The sequence below is a fragment of the Lepisosteus oculatus genome, chromosome 17 (genome assembly GCF_040954835.1).
Source record: "Lepisosteus oculatus isolate fLepOcu1 chromosome 17, fLepOcu1.hap2, whole genome shotgun sequence".
Lineage (NCBI taxonomy): Eukaryota > Metazoa > Chordata > Actinopteri > Semionotiformes > Lepisosteidae > Lepisosteus > Lepisosteus oculatus.
Window position 1 is genome coordinate 17,648,333 of NC_090712.1, and position 21,650 is coordinate 17,669,982.

Below are 21,650 nucleotides of genomic sequence, written 5' to 3' on the forward strand. Positions count from 1 at the left end.
CAGGGCCAGTTTTCCAAGAGGCCAATGAACCTTCCAGTATTTTTCTGACGGTGGGCAACTGGAGGAACCGTGCAAACACAGGGAGAACATACAAGCCCCACGCAGACAGCACCCCAGGTCCAGAATCAAACTCAGGGCCCCAGCGCAGGCACAAATATCCAATGGTAGTGGCCTTTTAATGTCAACTGAGTCTCGCCACTGTGTCGCCTGTGTTCTAAGAACACGGTGAATCACCTGAGACGCATGGGTGATCATTGGCGTTTCCTGGGAGGTATATGCAGTGTTGGCGTTCTGGGTGGAGATCAGTGTTTATCTGTCATCTCACCTCGTAATGGACCACAAGCCAAGTTTCATCGTCCAGCAGCTGTGTTCGAGTCAAGGCTCTTCGGCTTTGTCGTTGCCTTTTCCGTGCAAAACGAGCAGGCAAGATATTGTACCAGGTGGCCAGGAGGCATCTCCTGCTTCATATTTGAGAGTCATTTAATACCTCCCCATCAAAGCCCTGGGCCTGCTGATGGATAGCTCACATTGTGTAGATTACAAGCAGTTAGGACGAAGGCATTTCACAGCTGCCCCATTCCTTTAACGTGCCACCTCTGAACTCGGGTGGCTATTTCAAAGGCCATGATGGGCATCAGGAATATGAAGCACTGGGAGGAGTGTGAGTAGATGTGTCAAATATAGAGCTGCAGCCACAGAACAATGAATGGGGTTAGGGTTACACAGCGGCCACAGCCTGGGCTGCCCCCACCCCTCTCCTCTGTGCGCACTCACAGGAGATGCCAGGACATTTTGTTGAAAGTGCAGCGAGGGGACAACTCCCAGAGTGACAGGAGAGGAGCATCCTAGCTATGGAACGCTAATTCTCAATGCCAGCCTGCTGCTCTCAGGGGAGACAGGGTGTTAATGACTACAGAGGGGTCCCGTTACAAAACAGATATCTGTACGAGGAATGCCAAAATTAAGAGTCGAAAGCGCAAGAGCAGGAGCAATGCTGAGGAAGAGTTTGGTGCCCATAGGTGCACTTGGGTCTTTCTTCAACTTGGGTCTGGACTTGGGCTTCACCTGCGAGGTGAGCATGGAGATCACGCTGCCTCTGTCCTCTCCGTCGCTATGAATTCAGCTGCTCCCTCCATGGGTTTCAGCTAACAGGCTGTGGCCATCAGCGCTCCTTATCCAGGCTTATGAGGATAGCAGGGCACAAGCAACCAGATGTCACACGGATTTAGGGGGAATCAAGACGAGGGTTATTTGGCATGCAATAAATGGGATGAAAATATCAGAACCCAGAAGATATCGGGCTTCTTGAAATGGTTTGGAAAGCATTCTTCTCTTTGGATTACCATTCCTGCTCATTCCTGCCTGATGCCCGAGGCTGTGGAAGCAGCTTGAGAAATCCACCAGGGCCCGGAGTAAATTGCTTGTTCGCTGGCATTTGATAAACAGATCAGTTAATCCTGCACAGACTGCTAAAAGTGGAAATAGCTACATCGCAGGAAGACAGAAGCAGCGAGCTGGATCCCAACACAAAAGCTGAAGCACATGAATAAGATTTTATTGCCAGGGTACAATATCTGGAGACCTGCTAGAAATGCAGCATTAGCAATCTGATAGTTCCATGTGGGGCTGCGGCAGACTGAAACTGAACCAATCTGGTCGAGGATCAAAGGCTAGTCGGGCTATATTTCAGAAAGCAAACAAAAGGAGGAACATGTTTGCCTTCAGCCTGCAAAGACCCATTATCATCCACAGAGCTGCTGGTGTTGTCGGCGCATCGGGATTCTCAAGGCTCACACTGGTAGCTGGGAGCCACTCTTTCTGAACTCTCACAAGTCTGCGAGCTGCGCAGAGCAGGAGCTCCCTACTCAGTGTCCTTAAGCAAAAATAGCTGTGGGTTCCTAAGTGAGCAGCAGCTATCTAATCACGGCTGAATTTAACGCTGTGGCAACAAGTGAGCTGACAAAGTGTTTGAAGAGGGAGACAAGGCGCCCTGTTTTACTGCGCTGCCGGATTACTCCAGATCGAGCAGGAGAGATTTAGAAAGGTAGTCAACGTGGACTTTGAGGAGGCTCTAATCCATCTGCAGGAAGCAAGACCTTACCTGCTTGGGGGTCTGTCCCAGAATAACCTCTTTTGTCTACCGGCTGAACTCTGAGGAAACTGGGCTGTCCTCGAGGCTGAAAGAACCCTTATTGACTGACTGCAGGCCAGAGGAATAAAAAGCTGTTGGCCTCCCCATCTGTGCAGATAGAGGTGAGCTCACTGGGAGCTTCAACAGAAAGGTAAAGACATGAGCATCTCTTAGATCTGCATGGCTGCGAGGGGACTGCAACATTTCATGTTTTATTATTATCAGCATTATTCATTTACGTCAGTTAGAGATATCCAACGATGTCATGTCTTCATGACACTGTACCTCTCAGTCTGCTGGAAAACCCCTGCCTGTCTGTGCTGAAATGGCTGCATGAGGTTTTGCTGATTGGAAAGTGTGCGGCAGCCTTGCTGAAACTAAATCAGAGGAGCACACCAGTGTAACGTGTCTTCTGTCTGTGCCTGAGAATCCCCAGGCAAATAAAGTGTTGTATGTGTAAACAGTGAATCAAGGAGCAGAGGGCACAACTGGAAACTGGGTGGAAGTGCATTTAAAACCAGGAACAGAAGGCACTTCTTTACTCAAAGGGTTGCTGGAGTGTGGAACAAGCTACCCAGCCACGTTATTGAAGCCGATACCCTGGCTGGATGAGATCCTTAACTACTAACTTACTCAGTGGGCTAGATGGGTCGAATGGCCTCGTCTCGTCTGCTACCCCTCTTGTGTTCTTGCTGGGACCCTTCGAGCCACAGGAGGTGCATGTATCCCTGAGGGGTGTAAGCCCTTTTTCTATCCTGGCTTCCTCTGGTGGAGGGTGTGATGAAGGCATGAGGGACCAAACTCACACTGCATGGGTTCCACAGGATTTCAGTAGGGTTGAGGTAAGGGAAGTCAAGCTGTTCCCCTCAATACTGCCCCTGGGAGAGTCCGTCCACTCCTTCCTGATGGTTTGGCCGGAGAGCGTACATGCCAGCGGTGGCGTTGTTTGCTCTGGGAGGCAGCTGAAAAGAAAAATGCAGTCCTGTTGTTCTGAGGGAGGCATTACACATACAGAGGTTTCGGTCCTGTGCGAGAGGCTGTGGTGGAGTGGCCCATGTGCTCAGCCCCTCCACTCACACTCTGGACCTGAGGAATGGGCAACCAGACTGAGTGCGCAGCTCACAGACACTACATGACTCTGTCATCATTACAGAACCAGTCCCCTCACTACCTGCAAGACAAGCCCTCATTGTTTCCCATCATCATGGTCTTGAGCATTCAATTACAATCCTCCCGGGGGATCTGGTACTTCGCCTCAATTTTAGCTTAAAGAACGAATTCTGGGTAAAAGCTTTATTTGGATCTTGGTGCTTCACAAATTCCGCTTCATAATCATGTGCATAATAATTTATAGGGACATGTGCCAATGACATAACATGTACATAAGAGGTCAAGACATTCATTTTAGCAGGGTTTTTAGCTTGGATAGTAACAAGCACTAGAAACAATGGTAAAACGATTGTGCAAAGCCCTCTCATGCTCACAGTATGTCAATTTCTCATGTCCGTGTAAGCATTTTGCATGTGACTGTCACATCTTGGGTAGCGGTGATGAAAAGATTATGAAGACATTATGCATTACGCCCCTTCGCCCTTCCTCAAGTTCAGCTGCAAAGAGAGGAGCTGGCGAGAAGGCTCCAGTGCTGGGTCAGGAGCCTGCCTTTCTTTTACACAGTGGGCATTCCAGGTGCTGAACTGATCACTGAGGGCACAGGTCTTTCTAAATGTGAAGAAACAGAGAGCCGTGTGTTCTCTAAATCACTCTCAGAAACTCCTCCACCACTTTATAAAAGGACAGAGGGAACCACTCTCACTGTCCCTTATAGGGTAGGGCCACGAGCTAGGCTATAAGATACCATTCTAGCACAATGGCCCTGAGAAAACAGGTGCGTGGGCTAATGACAGCATCAGTCTTCCCTGCGGCTTTTGGTTTCAGAGCTTATTTTTCCATTTACTTTCTGTTGACGAACACCTGAAACTCGAAAGCTAAAGAGTGACCCTTCGGGAAAAGGATTTAAGATGCCATTCCAAAGAAAGGTATTAAAAGCATTGAAGTATCTGTATGTATTTTTGTAGATAACAAAAACGTACTCTGAAGTTTACGTTGCATCCCTGTGAAAGTGTTTTGCTAGGCCAAGAGCCACATCGTATTCTATTATTAGTCAGTGTGGATAAAAAGTTAGTGTGTACTTGTAATTGCAATTGATTGAATTTTAATGATTAGTCACTCTTGAAAGTCTCATATTTTGCCTTTCTTTGTTCAGGTGACAACTGTTAGGCTTGAGAGATGAGTGAATCTGGGGGGCTTATATAAAAATGTGATAGTAAAATGAGGTTAGAAGCGCAGTAATAAAGAAGAGGAAAGTGTTAAGGATATGGGGAGAAGCTGGGAAGACCTTTGTCAGCACTAACAGCTAAGACATCAAGCATGTCTGGTACGTGGCTTAAAGCACAGCCAAGGAGCCGAAGGTACTCTTCCTCCTCTATCTGGTGCCTGTCTCACCCGAATCACGCTTTTCCCGGTTGCCATGGAGACAGTGAATTCTCCATCAGCAGTACAATGTCAGGGGACTACACATTTGGTTTGCTTAGCTGGGAGAAAGGTTTCTGGGGTCAGCTGTTCCCCTAAAATGTGGGCTGTGCTTGCGAGCCGGTCACCTATTTCTGCCTTACTTAATTTCTGCACTTTTGGAGTCATAATATCTTCAAACTCAGCAAGTAAGAGAAAAGGATGAGAGGTAGGTTAGATGGCACACAGTCTCATGATGCTCCCTATGTCTCTGCACTATATGTGTGCAGCATTGACTCATGTTGAAAACATCCTGCGTATAATGAAAGTAAGGGTGGACGTATGAATTATTATGCAACACATTTTTGCTGAGCTTTTTAACAAGGAGTGGCACCTTGTATGAAAAGGTTGTTGTGTTTTACCCTGCAGTAACACAACAATGGAATTCAACACAAAATAATTGTGACACTGGAATTCCTGCCGTAACCTGCATACCATTTGACCACTCAGCTTTGCACAACTGTTCCTGGTTTTTTTTTTCTGACATGAGATGTGTTCACTTCACTACCTGTTCTCACCCCTGTATGGATTGCTGCTTGTGCTACACAGCACCAGTTTTCACCTGAGAGTGAGACCCCGCACTAAGAGTGCAATCTTGCACTGAGAGTGAGAGCTTGAACTGAGAGTGTGATCTTGCACTGAGAGTGTGATTTTGCACTGCGAGTGACATCTTGCACTGAGAGTGAGACCTCGCACTGAGAGTGTGATTTTGCACTGAGAGTGAGACCTCGCACTGAGAGTGCGATCTTGCACCGAGAGTGACATCTTGCACTATGACAGCTTGTACTACTGAGAGCTGCAAATGATCGCAAACGTCTGCACTGCTGCGACCGTGAGAACGAGGCTGAGATTTATTTTTCTCAGCGCTGTGAAAACAAGCCACTGTTTAGCCACTGGTACAATAACCACTTCCAGGAATATAAAATGTGTTTCAGACTTCTGAAACACATCTGTCGAATAAAGGAAAGTCCAGAGGGGGTGGGGGAAATGTGCTTGCCTCTAACATCCCCTGTTTAAAAATTTCTCTTTTTAAGGGAAGTGTGTTGTTCCTGAAAGTTGATGGATTTATAGACCTGGCATAAAAGGCCAATTGTGAACCTGTTTGCTCTGGGGGTAAATGTTACTGCCTCGAACAAGAAGGGAAGTTTAGAATTTATTGTAAATATCCACAGTTTAATTCTTTTGTGCCAACATAGCAATTGTTACAGCTAAAGAGTCATTCTACCCTTTTCATAACAGCACAACATTAGTACATTCTTGTTGCATTAAAACTTATAGGCAAACAGTGCAATTGTTTCCAAACACAAGAACAAACACCGCTGGAAGCTAACAGTGTTTACCACCCTGACAACATGTCAAAGGACCATGGCTGTGTACAAACACATTTTGTAGGATATCACATTTCAGCGCCAGTCACACACGTCTTCATGAAAATGCTCTGCGCCAAATCACAAATACTTTTCCTAGTAAATATGCGAAGCATTGTTAAAAACATACTTCTGTTCAGGCAGACATGTAGATGCATGTAAGAGCCATGCAGCCCTCATATTGTTCAACTAATCCCCTGTAAATTACGCTCGGCTACAATTCCCTACGCTGGAATGTGAGCAGAATCCACTTCTATGCCTTCAATCCAATGGATTCTTATCTGTTGCTACAGCAACAGCTTTAATGTCAGTGCTTATAATGCATGTTGCCAACATCAAAGAAAAACACAGGTGACCATGTCAAAGGCCATATGTCTACTTGCATTAAATATTATAGGCTATGCATATCTGTATAGCTGAATTGATCAAAATGCACTTATTATTCTACATCCATCTGTGGTCACGTGTAAGAGACACAGTTCAGCAGCTGCAGGAAAGTTTGCTTTGGAGTTGTGTTTCTTCAAAGATATTGATTGGAAGAGGGATTCTTTTAGGGTTATCTGTTGACACGAGCAGTGTATCTTCTCCAAAACAACAGACAGCAGACAGGAAGGACAACAGCTTGCAAAGGAAACTTCGGCACAGTTGGCGGAGAAGAGCCCTGCCGTTGCGCTAGCCAGTGGCGTGACCCCGGCCGGCCCCAGCCAGACAGGGCGGCGGAGAACGGAGTGCCTGTCCCTTTAAGAGTAGCTCCTTGCCAGGTTCTGTTGTCGTGTAGTAGGGAGGCGGTTCCCTGCTCTCTTTATTCTGTCTCTTTAGCTTCAATGGGCTTTATATCAACAGAACCGGCAAGGAGAGCCCTGCCGCCGGCCCCTGAGTCTGTGTCTCTGTGTTTCTTCCCTCACCTGAGGACTGTCCGGCTGCGATCCTGCACGTCACAGGTGTGTATGTGTCTGGGGGCAGGGTGTGCTTCATGCCTTGGGAGTGCAGCTCAGACAGACCGCTCAGGCATAGCCTTGCGTGAGTCTGACATATTCTCTTATTCTGTGTGTCCTTACTTGCTCTGTGGTACAACTCTTCTAAAATGATTACTTGAGAAGCACATCTGCAGACAACAGAAACAATATTTTTCAATACTAAGATAGATCTTATGAGAGGTGAGTAGTTTAATGATAAAGAATACATTTTACACAACAATACAGGTGACAGGAAGATTTCATCTGCTCTTCTTTTTTTCCTGATGACGGATTTTTTCTGTCTTGAACGGTGTCTTTCACAGATCCTGGCTTTTTTATCTGTTTCCCAGTTCATGCACATGAGCTGCTGATCTCTCCAAATGAGTATATCCGAAATCAAATCTTTTCTTCTGTGAACACTGCAGAGTTATTTCATCATGGTATTGCTCTGTTTGCACCGTTCTCTCAGTTTCCTAATTGACAACATTTTCTCAAAGGTAAAATTTCTGTAAAAAATTTGTTTTCTGAAAGTAATCATGCCTCATGGTTGTATCAGTGACTGCTGTTAAATTAACCTGCCTAGCAAGGAAATTATTCAGCAAAATATATAAAGCGTGTGAAGGTTAAAGCACGTAGAATTGGTTAAGAATTGGTTGTGGGAAGCTGTTTTATGGCACAAGAATGTTTTTAACAGAATACTACTGTATTGAAATGTATTGAAAAAGCTTTTGCTTGCAGTGTTTGGCAAGTAAGGTTGCAGATTCACCAATTCCGTTAGAAGACAAATTGAACTAAAGTCTTTGAAAGTCTATTCTACCTGCTGCACAGCTTAAATTGAAATCATCATCATCTGGAAACAAAATAGCATGAATAAAGGAGACCAACTCTGAATCTGGTAAATAAATCAACTTTAAAAACAAATGGTAACAAAGAAAATTATTTTTCTGGTCATGATGAAATTCGTTTTCTCCAGAGAAAAATGTATCACATTTTTTTCCAGTGGAACGGAGCCCAGTCAGTGTTGTGAAAGTGAAATCCTACAGCCAACAATATCACTGGACTGTCTCCTTCTCACTCTTCGGCTGTTTCCTAACAGTTCTACAACTTCAGCTCTTGCGGCTTCACTGCAGGCACAGCCACAAATTGTCAAACTGGGGAGCAATTTAAAAGTCCGTCTAATGAAGATACTTTGCAAAAACATTAACATAAAGTAGTGGGAGCTCATTCAGGGCTCCTCTTGAGAGTCTACTTATAAAATGAGTTATTTTTATTATCGACCAGCAATTTGCCACCTTTGCTTTCCTTCACCTGCGTACTAAACCAAATTTGTAGTGTCAAAAGATACGTTAAACATCGTGAATTCTCTATCGGGAAATCTTAAAAATGAACAGTAATGATTGTCCCCACATTATGTACAATATAAGTAGTGGCATTGTTTGTCATTGTAGAGGTTTCTGAATGCGGTTCTAAAAATATATCGATTGGCAGTTTAGAAATACCAGTTTTTAAGAGAAGGGAGATATGGATCAGAAACTGATACTCTGCAGCTGAGCTGTTAGAGAATAACAGATGATAATGACATACTGTAGCTTGTGGGGCATCTACTTTAGGAGAAATGCCTGTATTTTTTAATGTAGCCCTGGAGAAACATTTTAATACAGCACTACAGAGCTCTCCAGTGATTGATGTTCAAAGTGTTTTCTGACTTGGCTTTTGTTATCAGCCCTCAGTGCTCAATTAAACCACAATGTGGTCAACAATTTCTCTCAATCAGGAATCTGGGAGCAACCTCCTCATATCACTGGGGAGGGTATAAACACACAGCACGCAGCAGGTAGACCATGGCACCGTTGAAAAACAACATCTTGAGGGATAAGGAACAACATTTCCTGTCCTTCTCGCCAGTATACACCTTCAAAGAACATACAACCCCCCCAAACAAACTGCTCCGTCGTTGAACTAGGTATCAATGGCCCTGAAACATAGGAATCTTGTGTAAACTGTCACAGTTTCTGTTCATCTCCATGTTGTCAATAAGCAATTCTTCTGAAACTAGAGCAAATGTACCTCCAGTTTAATGTTGTCATTAAACAGAAAATATACAGGAGCCCTTAACTGATATTTGCACAATAAAATCTTCAACACATTATCATTTAAAGTGTAATTTCAAAGGAAAAATCATAAGGACATTTTTTAAAATATGTAAAGCAAAAAGGATGAATTTACCTTTGAAAGTTCATAGTTGGAAATGTCCATCTAAAACTTTAATGTCTCTGTTGAATTATTGATGTGTTTCTATTCCCTGTGGGGCGATACAGTTACTCTGTTTGAGCTCCTTCGGCTTGTTTGCAATGCTTGGCGCGTGTACTGGTCTGCGGGAGAGATACCGCACTCTGGACAGCTCAACAGACAAAAAGCCCTGGGTTTTGTTTGAATACATCCTGGTGATTTGGGTCATTATTTTCTTTTCCTGCATTGTCTCTCTGGCTACGGTCTCAGCTGGGCTGGGCTAAATAGTTATTTCTCACTTCTTGACAGCTGCAATCGACCCAAATGGCTATTCTGTAGAGTGGGAACAATCTCTCTATTGAGCCTTGCCTTCCGTGACATTTACACAAATGAAAAAGCTTTTTAACCAGGTGGTGTATGAGGCTGGACTGACTCTGATTTTTATCTTTAAAACGAAATGAACATTTGGCATCACTTTGTTTCAGAAACAGTGCTGTGCTGCCTGCTCCTGCGATCATGCTTCACAGATTCAGCCTCCATGTGCTGCTCTTGAGCGTCTGGCTGCTGACTCCGAGATGTGCCGGGCAAGGTAGGACTGAAAGCTATGTGGGCGCTTATTTGTATTGTGCTTGAGACCCCATTTACTGCAGGGCTAAGTACCCTAATGACCCCTGGGGTACAGTATGTATAGTCGCAGCTCAAACTGCAGATAGACCTGAGCAAACCATAGAGAACTCCATCTGTTGAGCTGCAGAGTACTGGCCCCCATGCAGTAGTAAATTCAATTGATACGATACAGTATCTACAGCCTACTAGCAAGGTGTGTTCGCTAATCAGAACAGAGATATCATTGCCAAATAAGTGTAGCTCTTAGTAAATTAGTGAATAACATAAAAAAGTTATTGTCTATGGAGGGTGCCAACACTTATACATACATACATGGGTTAGTGCCAATTTCTCTGATTGACGTACGGCGCCCACAGTATGGGAATAAACCTCCATGGCAGAGTCAGTCTGTGGGGGCGCCCCCTCCCCCCGGCCCTCCGCACTCACGCCTAGCAGCGGTCGCAGTCCTGGATTAAGGTGCTGCATCTCATCTTGACTTTCTTGGCTAAATATTTTTTTAGCGGCGCAAGCAGCTGAGCGGATGGTGAAATTTAATGATTCTTAATTTCATAGAGATCCCCTTACAGTTTCTTTTACCACCTCCGTCCCTCGCTCTCGGCCCTGGGCCCTCTGTCGTCTTCCTTGTGTAGCACAACCACACACACACACACATTCACATACACACACACTCACATGCTCACAAACACTCACATTCACACACTCACACACGCTCACACGCTCACACACACACACTCACACACACATTCACATACACACACACTCACACACACTCACATTCACACACACACACTCACACACACACACGCTCACGCTCACACTCACACTCACACACGCTCACACTCGCACTCACACTCACACTCGCACTCACATTCACACTCACACACACTCACATTCACACTCACACACACTCACATTCACACACACACACTCACACACACACACGCTCACACACACACGCTCACACTCACACACACACACACGCGTGCCTGCTCGCGCACACACCCCGCACACTTCCCCGAGAGAGCAGCTAACTGTCGGGTCCCGGCTGCCTGGGATCAGGGCTGAGGAAACCGAAACCACATTTATCACTGGCACCAGCATGCTGGCACTGGGCGGCTGCGGGCCTGAGAGATCGAGTTTCCAGGCAGAGGGCGCAGGGTGTAAAATTAGATCCCTCTGGTTTTAACACGAAAATAGTCAGCGTGTCAGGAGAGCAGAGCACCCGGGGGCTCTGAGAAACAGAGGTGCTGGACCGGGGGCCGGGGATGTGGAGCTCAGCATCCCAGAGCTAGCTCTAGTCTTATCACTGACGTCGCCACACCCGCAGGATCGGGGGGTTCCAGTTTAATATCATTGTGGGGGGGTTTGATGAAAATATTAGCGTTTAAAGAAATGTTATTGCAATTCAGGTGCAATACGTACACACACCGGTAGGGCAAATATATTTATCCAGAGGGGTACTGCAAATCCTGGGAAATCTCTGGGACTCAGGGGCGAGCCTCTGGTTTGTGGAGCTGTGTGGCTAGGATCCCATGGCTAGAACCCTGCAGTGTCTCCGACCAGCTGGAGGACTGGAAAGAAAGCCCGAGCCTCTTCCTTTCACTACGGTCTTCCGGGATCCAGCGATTTACGGTATCCGCAGAGACGCTCCAATAAACTCCCTTCAGGAATTCTGATTTACACAGCCAGTGGAACATAGTGAAGCCCCAGGGACACTCATTTCATTTAAGTACTACTGCGTAAGAGTACAAGTCAAGAGCACCACACACCTCCTGATGCTGATAATAAGATAAGGTGGTACAAGCAGCAGGGTGGCACTGCGGCGCTGTGGTTAGCGTTGCTGCCTTGCAACGCAGGGGGTTTTGCAAAATTCGAAACCCAAAGGTATCGATAAAGATACAGGAACCAGAGGGCACGAGGGGAAACTAATTAGAAGTGCATTTAAAACCAAGAATCTGAGGTGAGATTATTGGACACTGAAGAATTACACAGAATTCCCCAGGCAGAATGGTGAACGGTGATGACTTCCCGAATCGATCTCACAAGTGAAAACAAAGTGGTCTCTATTGAACTCAGGCCTTCCCTGCATCCCATTTCCTTCTCCATCTCCTGCATCACCCAGGAGCTTGTATTCTCCTGCCATTGCTAATATTCCTTTCAGATGCGCACCACACATTTTCCAAGCTGGTTTAGAGCGGGGCACTGTAACGGTTTATTTTCCTTTGCTTTACAATCCAGCCATTTTCTCGCTGCCTTCTCCAGTGCAGGGCTGCGGGGGAGCGTGAGCCTAGCACCAGCAGGCAGGGTACGCCCTGGACAGGACGCCAGTCCTTTGCAGGGCGGACACGAACACGCACACACTCACACCAGGGCCGTTTTTTCAGGAACCCAGTTAATCCACCAGTACAGCATGTCTTTGGATCGTGGGAGGAAATCAGAGCACCTGGAGGACACCCATGTGAACACAGGGAGAGCCTCAGGTCCGGAAGTGCGCCCAGCACTGCTCCACCATGCCTTCCTGCTTCACAGTCCTCAGTAGCAACGTTCTGCGCTCCTCGGCTTCTCCAGGCCAATCAAAGATTTTTGTTTCTGAATGACCAAAAAGCTCAGCTCCTGTCCTTTTTAAACTGACATTCCAGATCCAAATGAACAGCCATAAGATTACTCAGAGTTGCTTCACATTGTATACTGCTCAGTTTCTGCGACAGTATATAGAAAAACACTTCCTTAACAGCATATAACATCTTTAAAACTTAAAAATGGACATTTTGAATAAAACCTGAACCACTATGAACTGGATCCATATACATATATACGCACAGAGGCCACTGTAACTCCACCAACATCACACAGATATTCACCTCAAGTGATCTTACACTTGACTCTGCCATGGAATAGACATTGCTGTGAGCTTTCCAGATGGTCTAGCTGTGCTGCCCTGACCAGATAACTTCGGTGGAAAACAGGAACTCCTGTGTCAAGGCCAGAAACAGGAAGAAATGTGGAATTCCAGGAGTGTCAGGGCAGAGCCCATACGGGTGGTGACATGATCACTGTGCATTCCTCACCTCCTTCGCTGAAACCCCTCGACAATATCTGTCATCAGCAGCTATGTGCTGCCCGGCCCCTCTATTCAGCTATGAAGCACAACCCAGGAACGCATCAGACAAAAACCTTTTCTGTTTTAAGTGGTGCTACTTAGTAAAAAAAAAAAACCTGCTAAAAAAGACAACAGATTGTCTTGGACACTGTGCGTATTCTTTGCCATAATATAACACTTTCAGAGATGTCTCATTCAATGCACTTTAATCGATTTTAAATGAAGAAAATGACACAAGGAGCCTAATTTCCCATTTCAAAGCCAGTATGCGCCCAGTGTGAAGCAGAGAATAATGTTTTCACAAGATTATGAATCAGTCTATAGCATTGCATTCTGGCAGCTTGTCAGGACCAATTAAGCAAGCGGCTTTAAGCTGTAACATGGTGTTAACCAGCTGCTCTGGGCCAACGGGGGCTCTCCCTGCTCCTGACAGACTGCCTGCAGGCCACACTGCACACAGCGTATGGTCTCCTGCGACAGGATCACAGAGCGCCACTTCCTAATTGATTTCTCTCGGAAACGACTGGTGTTTATTTATAGAGGTGTGCATTCACAATGCAGCGCTCTTTAATAAAGGAATTCTCACATTCTCACGGCTTTCTCAGAACTGTAGAAAGCCCCTGCAGAATAACTTGGAAATCCACCTTCCCAAAGAAGGCACTGGAAGAGAGCAGCACCGTACTGTACCTCCTCACGATCTTCAAGGGTCTCTACCCCCAACCTTTTCTAATCTACTAAGCGCACCAGGGAGTGGCAGACGTGAGTCCTTCTGAATTGCTACCACACTAAGTTGATCATTTTCTAGGGCACTGATTATCCTGATCCACTGAATCAGTTTAAATCTGCAAAAAGAAATGTCATCTGATAGTAATCGCAGGGTACGGGTGGAAACCCAGTCCCAGGACCCACCAAAAGTTCAGTGTCATCCAGGGATGGAACTGCATGTCAGACAAGAAATACCTCACAGTCGTGCTTTGTCCTAATCAGGTGCTCTACAGCTATTTTTTAATTCACTGCAGTCCTGCAAGTTGATGGACATGTAAAATAGCAATGTCCGTTTCCTAAGATGCATAATGTTATTTTTTATTTTTATACTCTTAATATTATTTTATTCTCATAATATATATATATAATATTCATTCCATCCATCCATCCACTGACAGAAAGCCAGTTATTTGTGATAAGACTTGCAGCAGCGCTGATCCTGTCCCAGAAACACAAGGCACAAGCTTACACTCTCAGAGCAGGTGCATAACCAGACCCTCACACACAGTCACATGGGGACAAGCGAGACACACCAATTACCCTGGCCAGCGTGGGAGGAAACGAGGACCTCTGGGAAAAAGCCCCCTGACACCAACGAGAACTCCACCCAGAAGGTGTCCACATTTGGAATCACACCCAGGAGCTAAGAGCAGTAAGGCAGCAGTAGGAATTGTGTTACCAAACATCTTCATTGTGACTTAATGCCTTAACATTATAGCCAATGGAAAAATGTCTGAGCTGAAAGGCATTAGTATCCTAACTCCCTATTTGTATTAAATGTGTATTATTTTAGGATTACCAAGGTGTTGCATAGAGTTAGTGCAGACACACTTTTAATTTCACTGACAGCTCACACTGATGTGCAGTTCATTGTCCGTTTGATTTGGAGATTCTTGCTTATCTGTTAGCAGGGAGTTCCAATCATTCCATCTCCTGGTGGAGTTCAGTGAGCAGGGGTGTGACATGGGAATACGGCTCTGGTGGTGAGAGTCTGGAACAGAGAGCTGCCCAGCCATGGGGTTGAAATGATACCTCGGCTTCCTCCCTTGTATCAGTTAGCGATGAACTACCAGATGGGCACCTCTCTCTCTCTCTACCCTCTGGTTTTGTAGGCTTTCTTATGCTCTAACTCAATGCATTGCGCCCTCTGAAACTGCTGCACCCCTGGTTTTGCTGTGCTCTGAGTCACGAAACACTTGACCTCCGACCTGACCTCTGCTTCTCTCGGTGCTGCTGCTTACTGGAACTCCAGCTCGGCCTGCAGAGTGAAGAGAGGCAGGTCGAGATGAGGTGCGTGCGTGTGGTTGGTGAAGGGGGCAGGGGGCAGGGAAGGCGGTCTAGTCCCTTATGAGCCCACGAGCCCACAGAGTCAGAGCTTAGTCCATTTCCCGGAGCTGTAAGCAAAACGAACGCAAGAGACTTCCTTGCCCCTGGATCGGATCTAGTCCCCGGCAGGTCAGCCCTCCAACAGCGCTGGCAGGTGTTTACACAGCTGGCTGCGCTGGAATAAACCGGGGGCGGGTCTGTGCTGGAGGGTGCGCCAGCCGGGCCCCCCCCTGCTGTGGGGCTAACTGCTGTCCTTCTCTCTGCGGCGTTACAGACGGGGACTGCGAATCCCACTGCAACCTGGGGCACGGGCGCTGTGACGGCGCTGGAACCTGCAGGTGGGGGAACGCGGGGTCCGGAATTAAACTCTCGGGGGAGTTTGGACCCTCCCTTCCTTTTCGTCTTGATTTCATCTTGACTTTGACAGGACCGGCTTCTAAACGGAAGGACAATTACGGCCAATTAACCATTTTTGGGGGGAGGGGGGCTGTGGGAGGAGACAGAAGCACCCGGGTGAACCCCACAAGAACATGAGGAGAACATACAGACTCCACACAGACAGCACCCTAGGTCCAGAACTGAACTGAAACATTTACTAGCTACAACTAGGAAATATTTTAAGAATGTACAAGAATTTTAAAAACACACTGTTTAACTTCTGTTTATTCATTATGTATTGTCCTAATTAAGTCTCCCAGATTGAATCAGTAACACTAGTGAGCTATGCCTTTGGTCTATTCAATGGCAGGGATAGCAGAAAGACAGACGTTTGATATAGAGGAGATACGGAGCTTGAATAGCGCATTGATTTCCTGGTTCAAAGACAATCCCACCCCTGGCACACACCCCAATCTATTGCGAGTTTTTTCTCTTCTCTGACATTGTTTTATCTCCAAGCAGTGACCAGCCGGACAGAGCTCAAAATAAACATCATAAAAATAATTTGTTTCTTAGATTTAAATGGATTTCCAGCCCAAAACTCCTGCTTTCATTTATTGTTACAAACTAATTACACTCCTCTTTCAATGAAAGAGTCCCTGCCTACCTCAGTATCAACAATTTCCTGTGGCCAATCAATTGGCTAATTAGCCTGTACTAATCTAACAGAATTAGCTGTTGCCTAGAGGTCTTCTTTAATGCTGTGATGAATTTAATAATCACCTCTGGAGTGAATTACACTCACTGGTCTATTTTCATGCTCGTTAATCGTTGCCGGTGCTGGAGCGATAGAGCAACACAGCTACGCTTTGACTTTTTCCACTGTGCTGCCTGAAGGGACGCTCATGACAAACAGCCAGTTCTGTCACCACCGACTATAATATAGGCAAGTGGCATTCCATTAATGTATAGGAAACCACATTCGACTGGCAGTCAGGACATCGTACTGATCATACCGATAGTGCTGCGATGGGAGAATGCTACTCTTGATATTGAACGCCCCCTATTGTCAAAATACAGGTACTGCAAGGAGCACTTTGCTTCAGAGGAAATTGGGTCAGGTTTTTCACACCAGCTAAGTGAATTGAACTGAGCATGAGCTCCGATGTGAACTGATGGAGTATGGAGAGAAAATCCAAAGCGAAAAATCATTGGTCTCTTGTCATGGTTGCAAATGGCCAAAACACAGACAAGCACTGCAAAATGGTTTTGTCTAGTAAATCAGGATGAAATCCTCCGCACACAAGAGAAAAAGAAACCTAGTTTCCAAAACATCAAAGTCTTCTTCTGCTTCTATGAAGACTCATGCATATAACTACTGCATTTTGCTTTAGAAACTAAAAAATCATATGCCAAAAGATTGTGGAAAACTGAAACAAATGTTTCTAGGTTGAGACATCTCTGAAACTAGTCTGGTCTCCAATATTCTATTCTCTCACTCTGGGCACAGAGTGTGTGTGTGTCAGTCCGCAGTGTGTTGTGTGTGTGAGTCAAGGGGGTGTTGTGGGCCTCAGTCCGGAGTGTGTTGTGTGTGTGAGTCAAGGGGGTGTTGTGGGCCTCAGTCAGGAGTGGGTTGTGTGTGTGAGTCAAGGGGGTATTGTGGGCCTCAGTCAGGAGTGTGTTGTGTGTGTGAATCAGGTGGGTGTTGTTGGCCCTCAGTCCTGAGTGTGTTGTGTGTGTTTGTCAGGGGTGTGTTATGTGTGTCAGTCAATGAGGTGTTTTGTGTGTGTGAGTCAGGGAGTGTTGTGTGTGTCTGACAGGCTCGGTGTTGCAGGTGTGACCCTGGCTGGGAGGGCCCTCAGTGCGAGGACTGTGTGAAGATGCCAGGCTGTGTGCACGGCTCCTGCCACCAGCCCTGGCAGTGCACCTGCGAGAGCGGATGGGCGGGGCGCTTCTGCGATAAAGGTAAGAGTGGAGACTGAGCCACTGCCACAGGGGCGTGCTCAGAGCAGCTGTCCCCCAGCGAGCTCCTACAGCAGAGAACCGCCGGCTAAATCATCACAGCGTGTCGGGAAGGATGAGGAAATCGATGAAGCTTTTTAACTCTGATTTTGACTACAATGGAAACAGATTTTTACTATACTCTGCCTGGCTTAGCTCGACTGCAGCCTTAGTAAAACTGTTATTAAGATATACACACGCCTGAGCAAAAGTGAAACCGATGAAGCACCAGATGACAAAAGATTTCTACAGCCGCAGGGTGACGACAGAGGCAATTCAGCTGTCTGCTGTAGAAAGTGCTAATCTGATGAGAATAAAAAAGGAGTATAAAGCTCATGTGGAAAAAAAATCTCAAAAGTAAAGGGTGACTGAATCGTAAAAAAATATTCCTGTTAAAAATGTAAATAAAAAACACCTCTTCAGTGACGTATCCGAGATACAGGTGACCAACCCCTGACGTGAACCTTCCTCTGCCTTAGACATCTACGTGTGCAGCAATCAGCTCCCCTGCCTGAACGGAGCCACCTGCATTGCCAACGAGGACGCGGAGTACACCTGCTTCTGCCCAGAGGGCTTCCACGGCCGCCACTGCCAGCTGAAGATCGGGCCCTGCGAGAGGACCAGGTGAGCCCACAGGTCTCACCGCTTCTACCCACCTCCATCTGCCACCTGCAGTACCTGGGCGACACAGCGGCCCCCCGGGCAGGCGCTCAGGTGGGGTGGAGGAGTGGGCAGCTGGAAGTGCAGACTGTTTAGGAGCCCCGTGTGATGCCGGAAGGAGGAAGAGGGGAGCCGCCAGCTGCAGATTCCTCTACGTCTTCGTCTCCAGCGTTGAATTTGCCGGTTCTTGCCTCGTTCTGCGAAAGCTCGCGGTGCGATTTCCCTTTACCATTGACCGCTTTAATTGCCCTCAAACACACACGGGCCGGCTCGGGGCCAACCGTGTGGACCGGGCGTGAGCGGAAGAGAGCGGTCGTGGGATTCGGTGGGCTTGTCTCCAGAGGCAGCCCAAGGTCAGGCCTTTCTGTCCCAGCGTCCTCTGTCGGTGTTACGAGCGGAGCCGTTGCCTAGGGCCGGTGGGCTCCGTGTCTCAGCGCGGCTCTCTCTCTGCCTTCCAGGTCGCCCTGCAAGAACGGGGGGACGTGCCTGGACGACAGCGGGCACGCCGCCGAGTTCTCCTGCCGCTGCCTGGCCGGCTTCGCGGGCCCCCGCTGCGAGGTGGACGTCGACGACTGCCTGATGCGCCCCTGCGCCAACGGCGCCACCTGCCGCGACGGCCTCAACCGCTTCACCTGCGAGTGCCCGGCGGGCTTCGAGGGGCGCTTCTGCACCGTCAACATCGACGACTGCGCCGGCGGCCCCTGCCTCAACGGGGGGCGCTGCTACGACCGCGTCAACACCTTCGACTGCCTCTGCCCGCGCGGCTACACTGGCAAGGCGTGCGGCGTCCAGCTCCGGAGGCCGAGCCCCGAGGTCCGGACCGGAGCGCCACACTGGACCTCGGAGACCCGGGCGGGGGGCCACCCGTGGGTCACCCAGGCCCGTCCGGACCGCACCGCCCTGGGCCCGCGCAGGAACGCCTCGCCCGCCGGCGGCTGGACCACGGCGGGCGGCGGCGGCGGCGGCGAGCGCCTGCTGAAGATCTCGGTGAAGGAGGTGGCGACCCGCCCGGGCTCGGGCCTGACGGAGGTGCAGCTCATCGTGCTGCTCGTGTTCGGCGCCATGACGCTGGCCGTGGTGGGCCTGACCGCCGCCCTCGTGCTCAGGAGCCGCTGGCAGCGGCGCGGCGACCGGGCCCGCTGTGCCCCCCGGCGCTGCCAGCCCACCCTCACCCCCGCGGAGGAGGAGAGCAAGGTCAGTATCCTGCACGCCCCGGCCCCCAAGCCCAAGAAGAAACTCAACACGGAGGTCATTTAACCCCGTGGGCCCCCTCAAAACTCTGAGGTCCCGTGAGACGGGGTGGGCGTGGGGTCACAGCCCCCCGCGCACCACAAGAGCAGACTCCTCATGGGAGGCGCAGGAGGAGACGCCCACGGCTCCCGGAAGATGGATCTTCAAATATTTTAACATGTTGCTGGCCGGCTGTTTATGTGCGAAAGGATTTTGAAACATGAGCTTTGCTTTGTTTAAAATTCCCCAAAAGCGAGTCAAAGTGAAGTGTGTCGTAAGTTTCTAGAAAATACCGAACACGACTGCAGCCTCAGTCTCTCTGAATTAGTTGCCAGTATTATAATGTGCTGCGATTGCAGACCAAGCTGGGCGGGCAGATTGCCTAAAGTTTGAATGAGATGAAACCTCAGGACCATGTTGCTAATCTCTGCTGTCTTTTTTACATGCACAGGAGAGTAAAAACACAGCTGAAATGTCTGTCATCAGCATTTGCGTTTTAATTGGAGCTCAGAAGTACAAATTTCGGATGCAGTCTCTAACACACACCTTAGATCACACAGTGTTTGACATTGAAAAACCCTAAAGAACATCTTTTTGTACAGCTATTTAAAAAAAAAAACAATAGGTTTATTCCATGCTGAAAAAATGAAGAAAGAGAACACAACGTTTCGGCCGTGGAGCCTTCTTCAGGTGTGCACCTGAAGAAGGCTCCACGGCCGAAACGTTGTGTTCTCTTTCTTCATTTTTTCAGCATGGAATAAACCTATTACTTGTTCCTTTGCAGCCTATTTAAAAAATAACTGTTCAAGCTTATGAAAGATCCCGATCTGTAGTGGGATCCTGAATTATTTATTTGTATGTTGTATTATTGTGTATTTTTACTGCTATCTGTAATGTCCTGCATTGAGAGAAACTGGATTTTTTACCGTGAGTTTCTGTCTTTGCTGATGGAACATGAATGTGAAAGGATTCTCAGCATCAGAATGCATGGAAAGGCTGCACTGAAAGTGATTCGTCTCTGTGTTGGAGACAGTCCAGGAGAAATGTATGACTTTCTTGTGTATTTGAGACACTGCTCATGAGCATCATGGATTTGCTACCTTTGGAGATGTAATTTATTTCTGTAATTTATTTGTGAAATGTGTACACAACGTAATCTGCAATGTGTTCTATTTTTGATACTGAATGTGTGCATTAAAGCTGTGAATTCTGTTCCTTTGTACCTCAGACGCCTGATGACTCTATAGCAGCTCATACTGAGCAGGCCTTCATATAAGCAGGGTTCCTGTGACTCCACAGGAGGATGTCATTCAGATTTCTCTTCCTAAAGATGCTCACTCACTTAAGTCCTCAACAAGCAACAGCCCTCTTTGTGCACTATCAGGGTAGAAAGGGGTCAGATCTAAATCTGGTGAAAACTATGTCAGGAACAGATTTTCTCATCCATCGACTGTCAAGGAGCTGGAGCCTAACCCACCAGGCACAGGGCAGAGGGCAGGACTGTGTCCTGCGTGGAACACTAGTCCACACTCACATGGGGGTCAATCCAGAGACGCCAGGAATCTGTGGGCTTGGAAGTGACAGTTCTACACGCTGTATCAACATGTCAGCCAGATTATAATTTAATGATCTGAATGCATACAGAAAAAAAACTCTCACTTCTCCTAATTTATTCCCAGATGCAGCTTTTTACATAACCTAAGTCACTTTTTGGAGAGCCATTAATAATATTGTGCTTGCTAATATCTGAAAAAGACGCTCAGTGGCTTAAATATCCATTTCAGTAATCAGTAATTACAAAAATCAGATACAACCACTACAGCAGGCAAAGCTAACAATGCATTAAAATATGCCTTGAAGCCAAGATGTCACTATGTTGCCAATATGAGAGGAATTAACAGAAAACTCACCCTGTGGTCTTTACGGAGCGTAGTCAATGTTTTAGTCAAGATCCCTGTACAGTTTATATCTTATGATACAGATGTCTGGACAGATCCTTCTACCCTCCTCTGTGATCTGAGGGCACTTATTGGTGCCTGTGACTTTTGCCCATGGGCTCCAAATGGCCAAATTTAGTCTGTGTACTTCCTTCGCTCTGAAATCTGAGCACTAATGACACCTGATCCATTGGTGGAAGTAATATCAATCCCAGGAATAAGTGCAATAGGATTTCTTATTTCCTGTTGGAAAGTAGAGTAAAGAATTCCTTCATTTATTTCTTGGGTGACTTGGAAGTAAGGATATATTCAGGATGGAAGACAGCAGAGAAAGGTCAAATGATCATAAAGTCCATTTTATCCATGTCTGAGAGT

At 47.2% G+C, this 21,650-nt stretch overlaps 1 protein-coding gene and 1 long non-coding RNA gene across 4 annotated transcripts in view; one reads left to right on the forward strand and one right to left on the reverse strand.

The window, feature by feature from the left end:
• LOC107079384 (uncharacterized) overlaps nucleotides 1–21,338 on the reverse strand; it is a 34,736-nt gene extending 13,398 nt beyond the window's left edge. The window contains exons 1-2 of the long non-coding RNA XR_001480346.2: nucleotides 21,249–21,338; nucleotides 2,765–3,093 (exon numbers count right to left, since the gene is read on the reverse strand). This is a non-coding gene — a long non-coding RNA (uncharacterized lncRNA). The remainder of the gene's footprint in view (nucleotides 1–2,764; nucleotides 3,094–21,248) is intronic.
• Nucleotides 803–19,987, forward strand: dlk2 (delta-like 2 homolog (Drosophila)). Of its 3 annotated transcripts, XM_015363076.2 has the most exons (7): nucleotides 803–2,282; nucleotides 6,910–7,007; nucleotides 9,737–9,840; nucleotides 15,344–15,407; nucleotides 17,282–17,412; nucleotides 17,928–18,072; nucleotides 18,567–19,987. In XM_015363076.2, exons 3-7 carry the CDS (start codon nucleotides 9,768–9,770, stop codon nucleotides 19,363–19,365), a joined length of 1,212 nt encoding a protein of 403 aa, XP_015218562.1. In that variant the 5' UTR covers nucleotides 803–2,282; nucleotides 6,910–7,007; nucleotides 9,737–9,767; the 3' UTR covers nucleotides 19,366–19,987. The 3 variants fall into 3 exon arrangements, with proteins under 3 accessions (XP_015218562.1, XP_015218561.1, XP_069036065.1); XM_015363075.2 differs by lacking the exon at nucleotides 803–2,282 and having other exon boundaries at nucleotides 6,855–7,007; XM_069179964.1 differs by lacking the exons at nucleotides 803–2,282; nucleotides 6,910–7,007 and adding an exon at nucleotides 7,080–7,223.
• Nucleotides 21,339–21,650: the final 312 nt, after the last annotated feature.

Excerpts from the sequence above, each read along its gene's own strand:
- dlk2 (XM_015363076.2), top strand. The coding sequence starts at position 9,768 with ATGCTTCACAGATTCAGCCTCCATGTGCTGCTCTTGAGCGTCTGGCTG. Across the intron at positions 9,841-15,343 it reads TCCGAGATGTGCCGGGCAAG|ACGGGGACTGCGAATCCCAC; the intron begins GTAGGACTGAAA and ends GCGGCGTTACAG. Across the intron at positions 18,073-18,566 it reads GGGCCCTGCGAGAGGACCAG|GTCGCCCTGCAAGAACGGGG; the intron begins GTGAGCCCACAG and ends TCTGCCTTCCAG.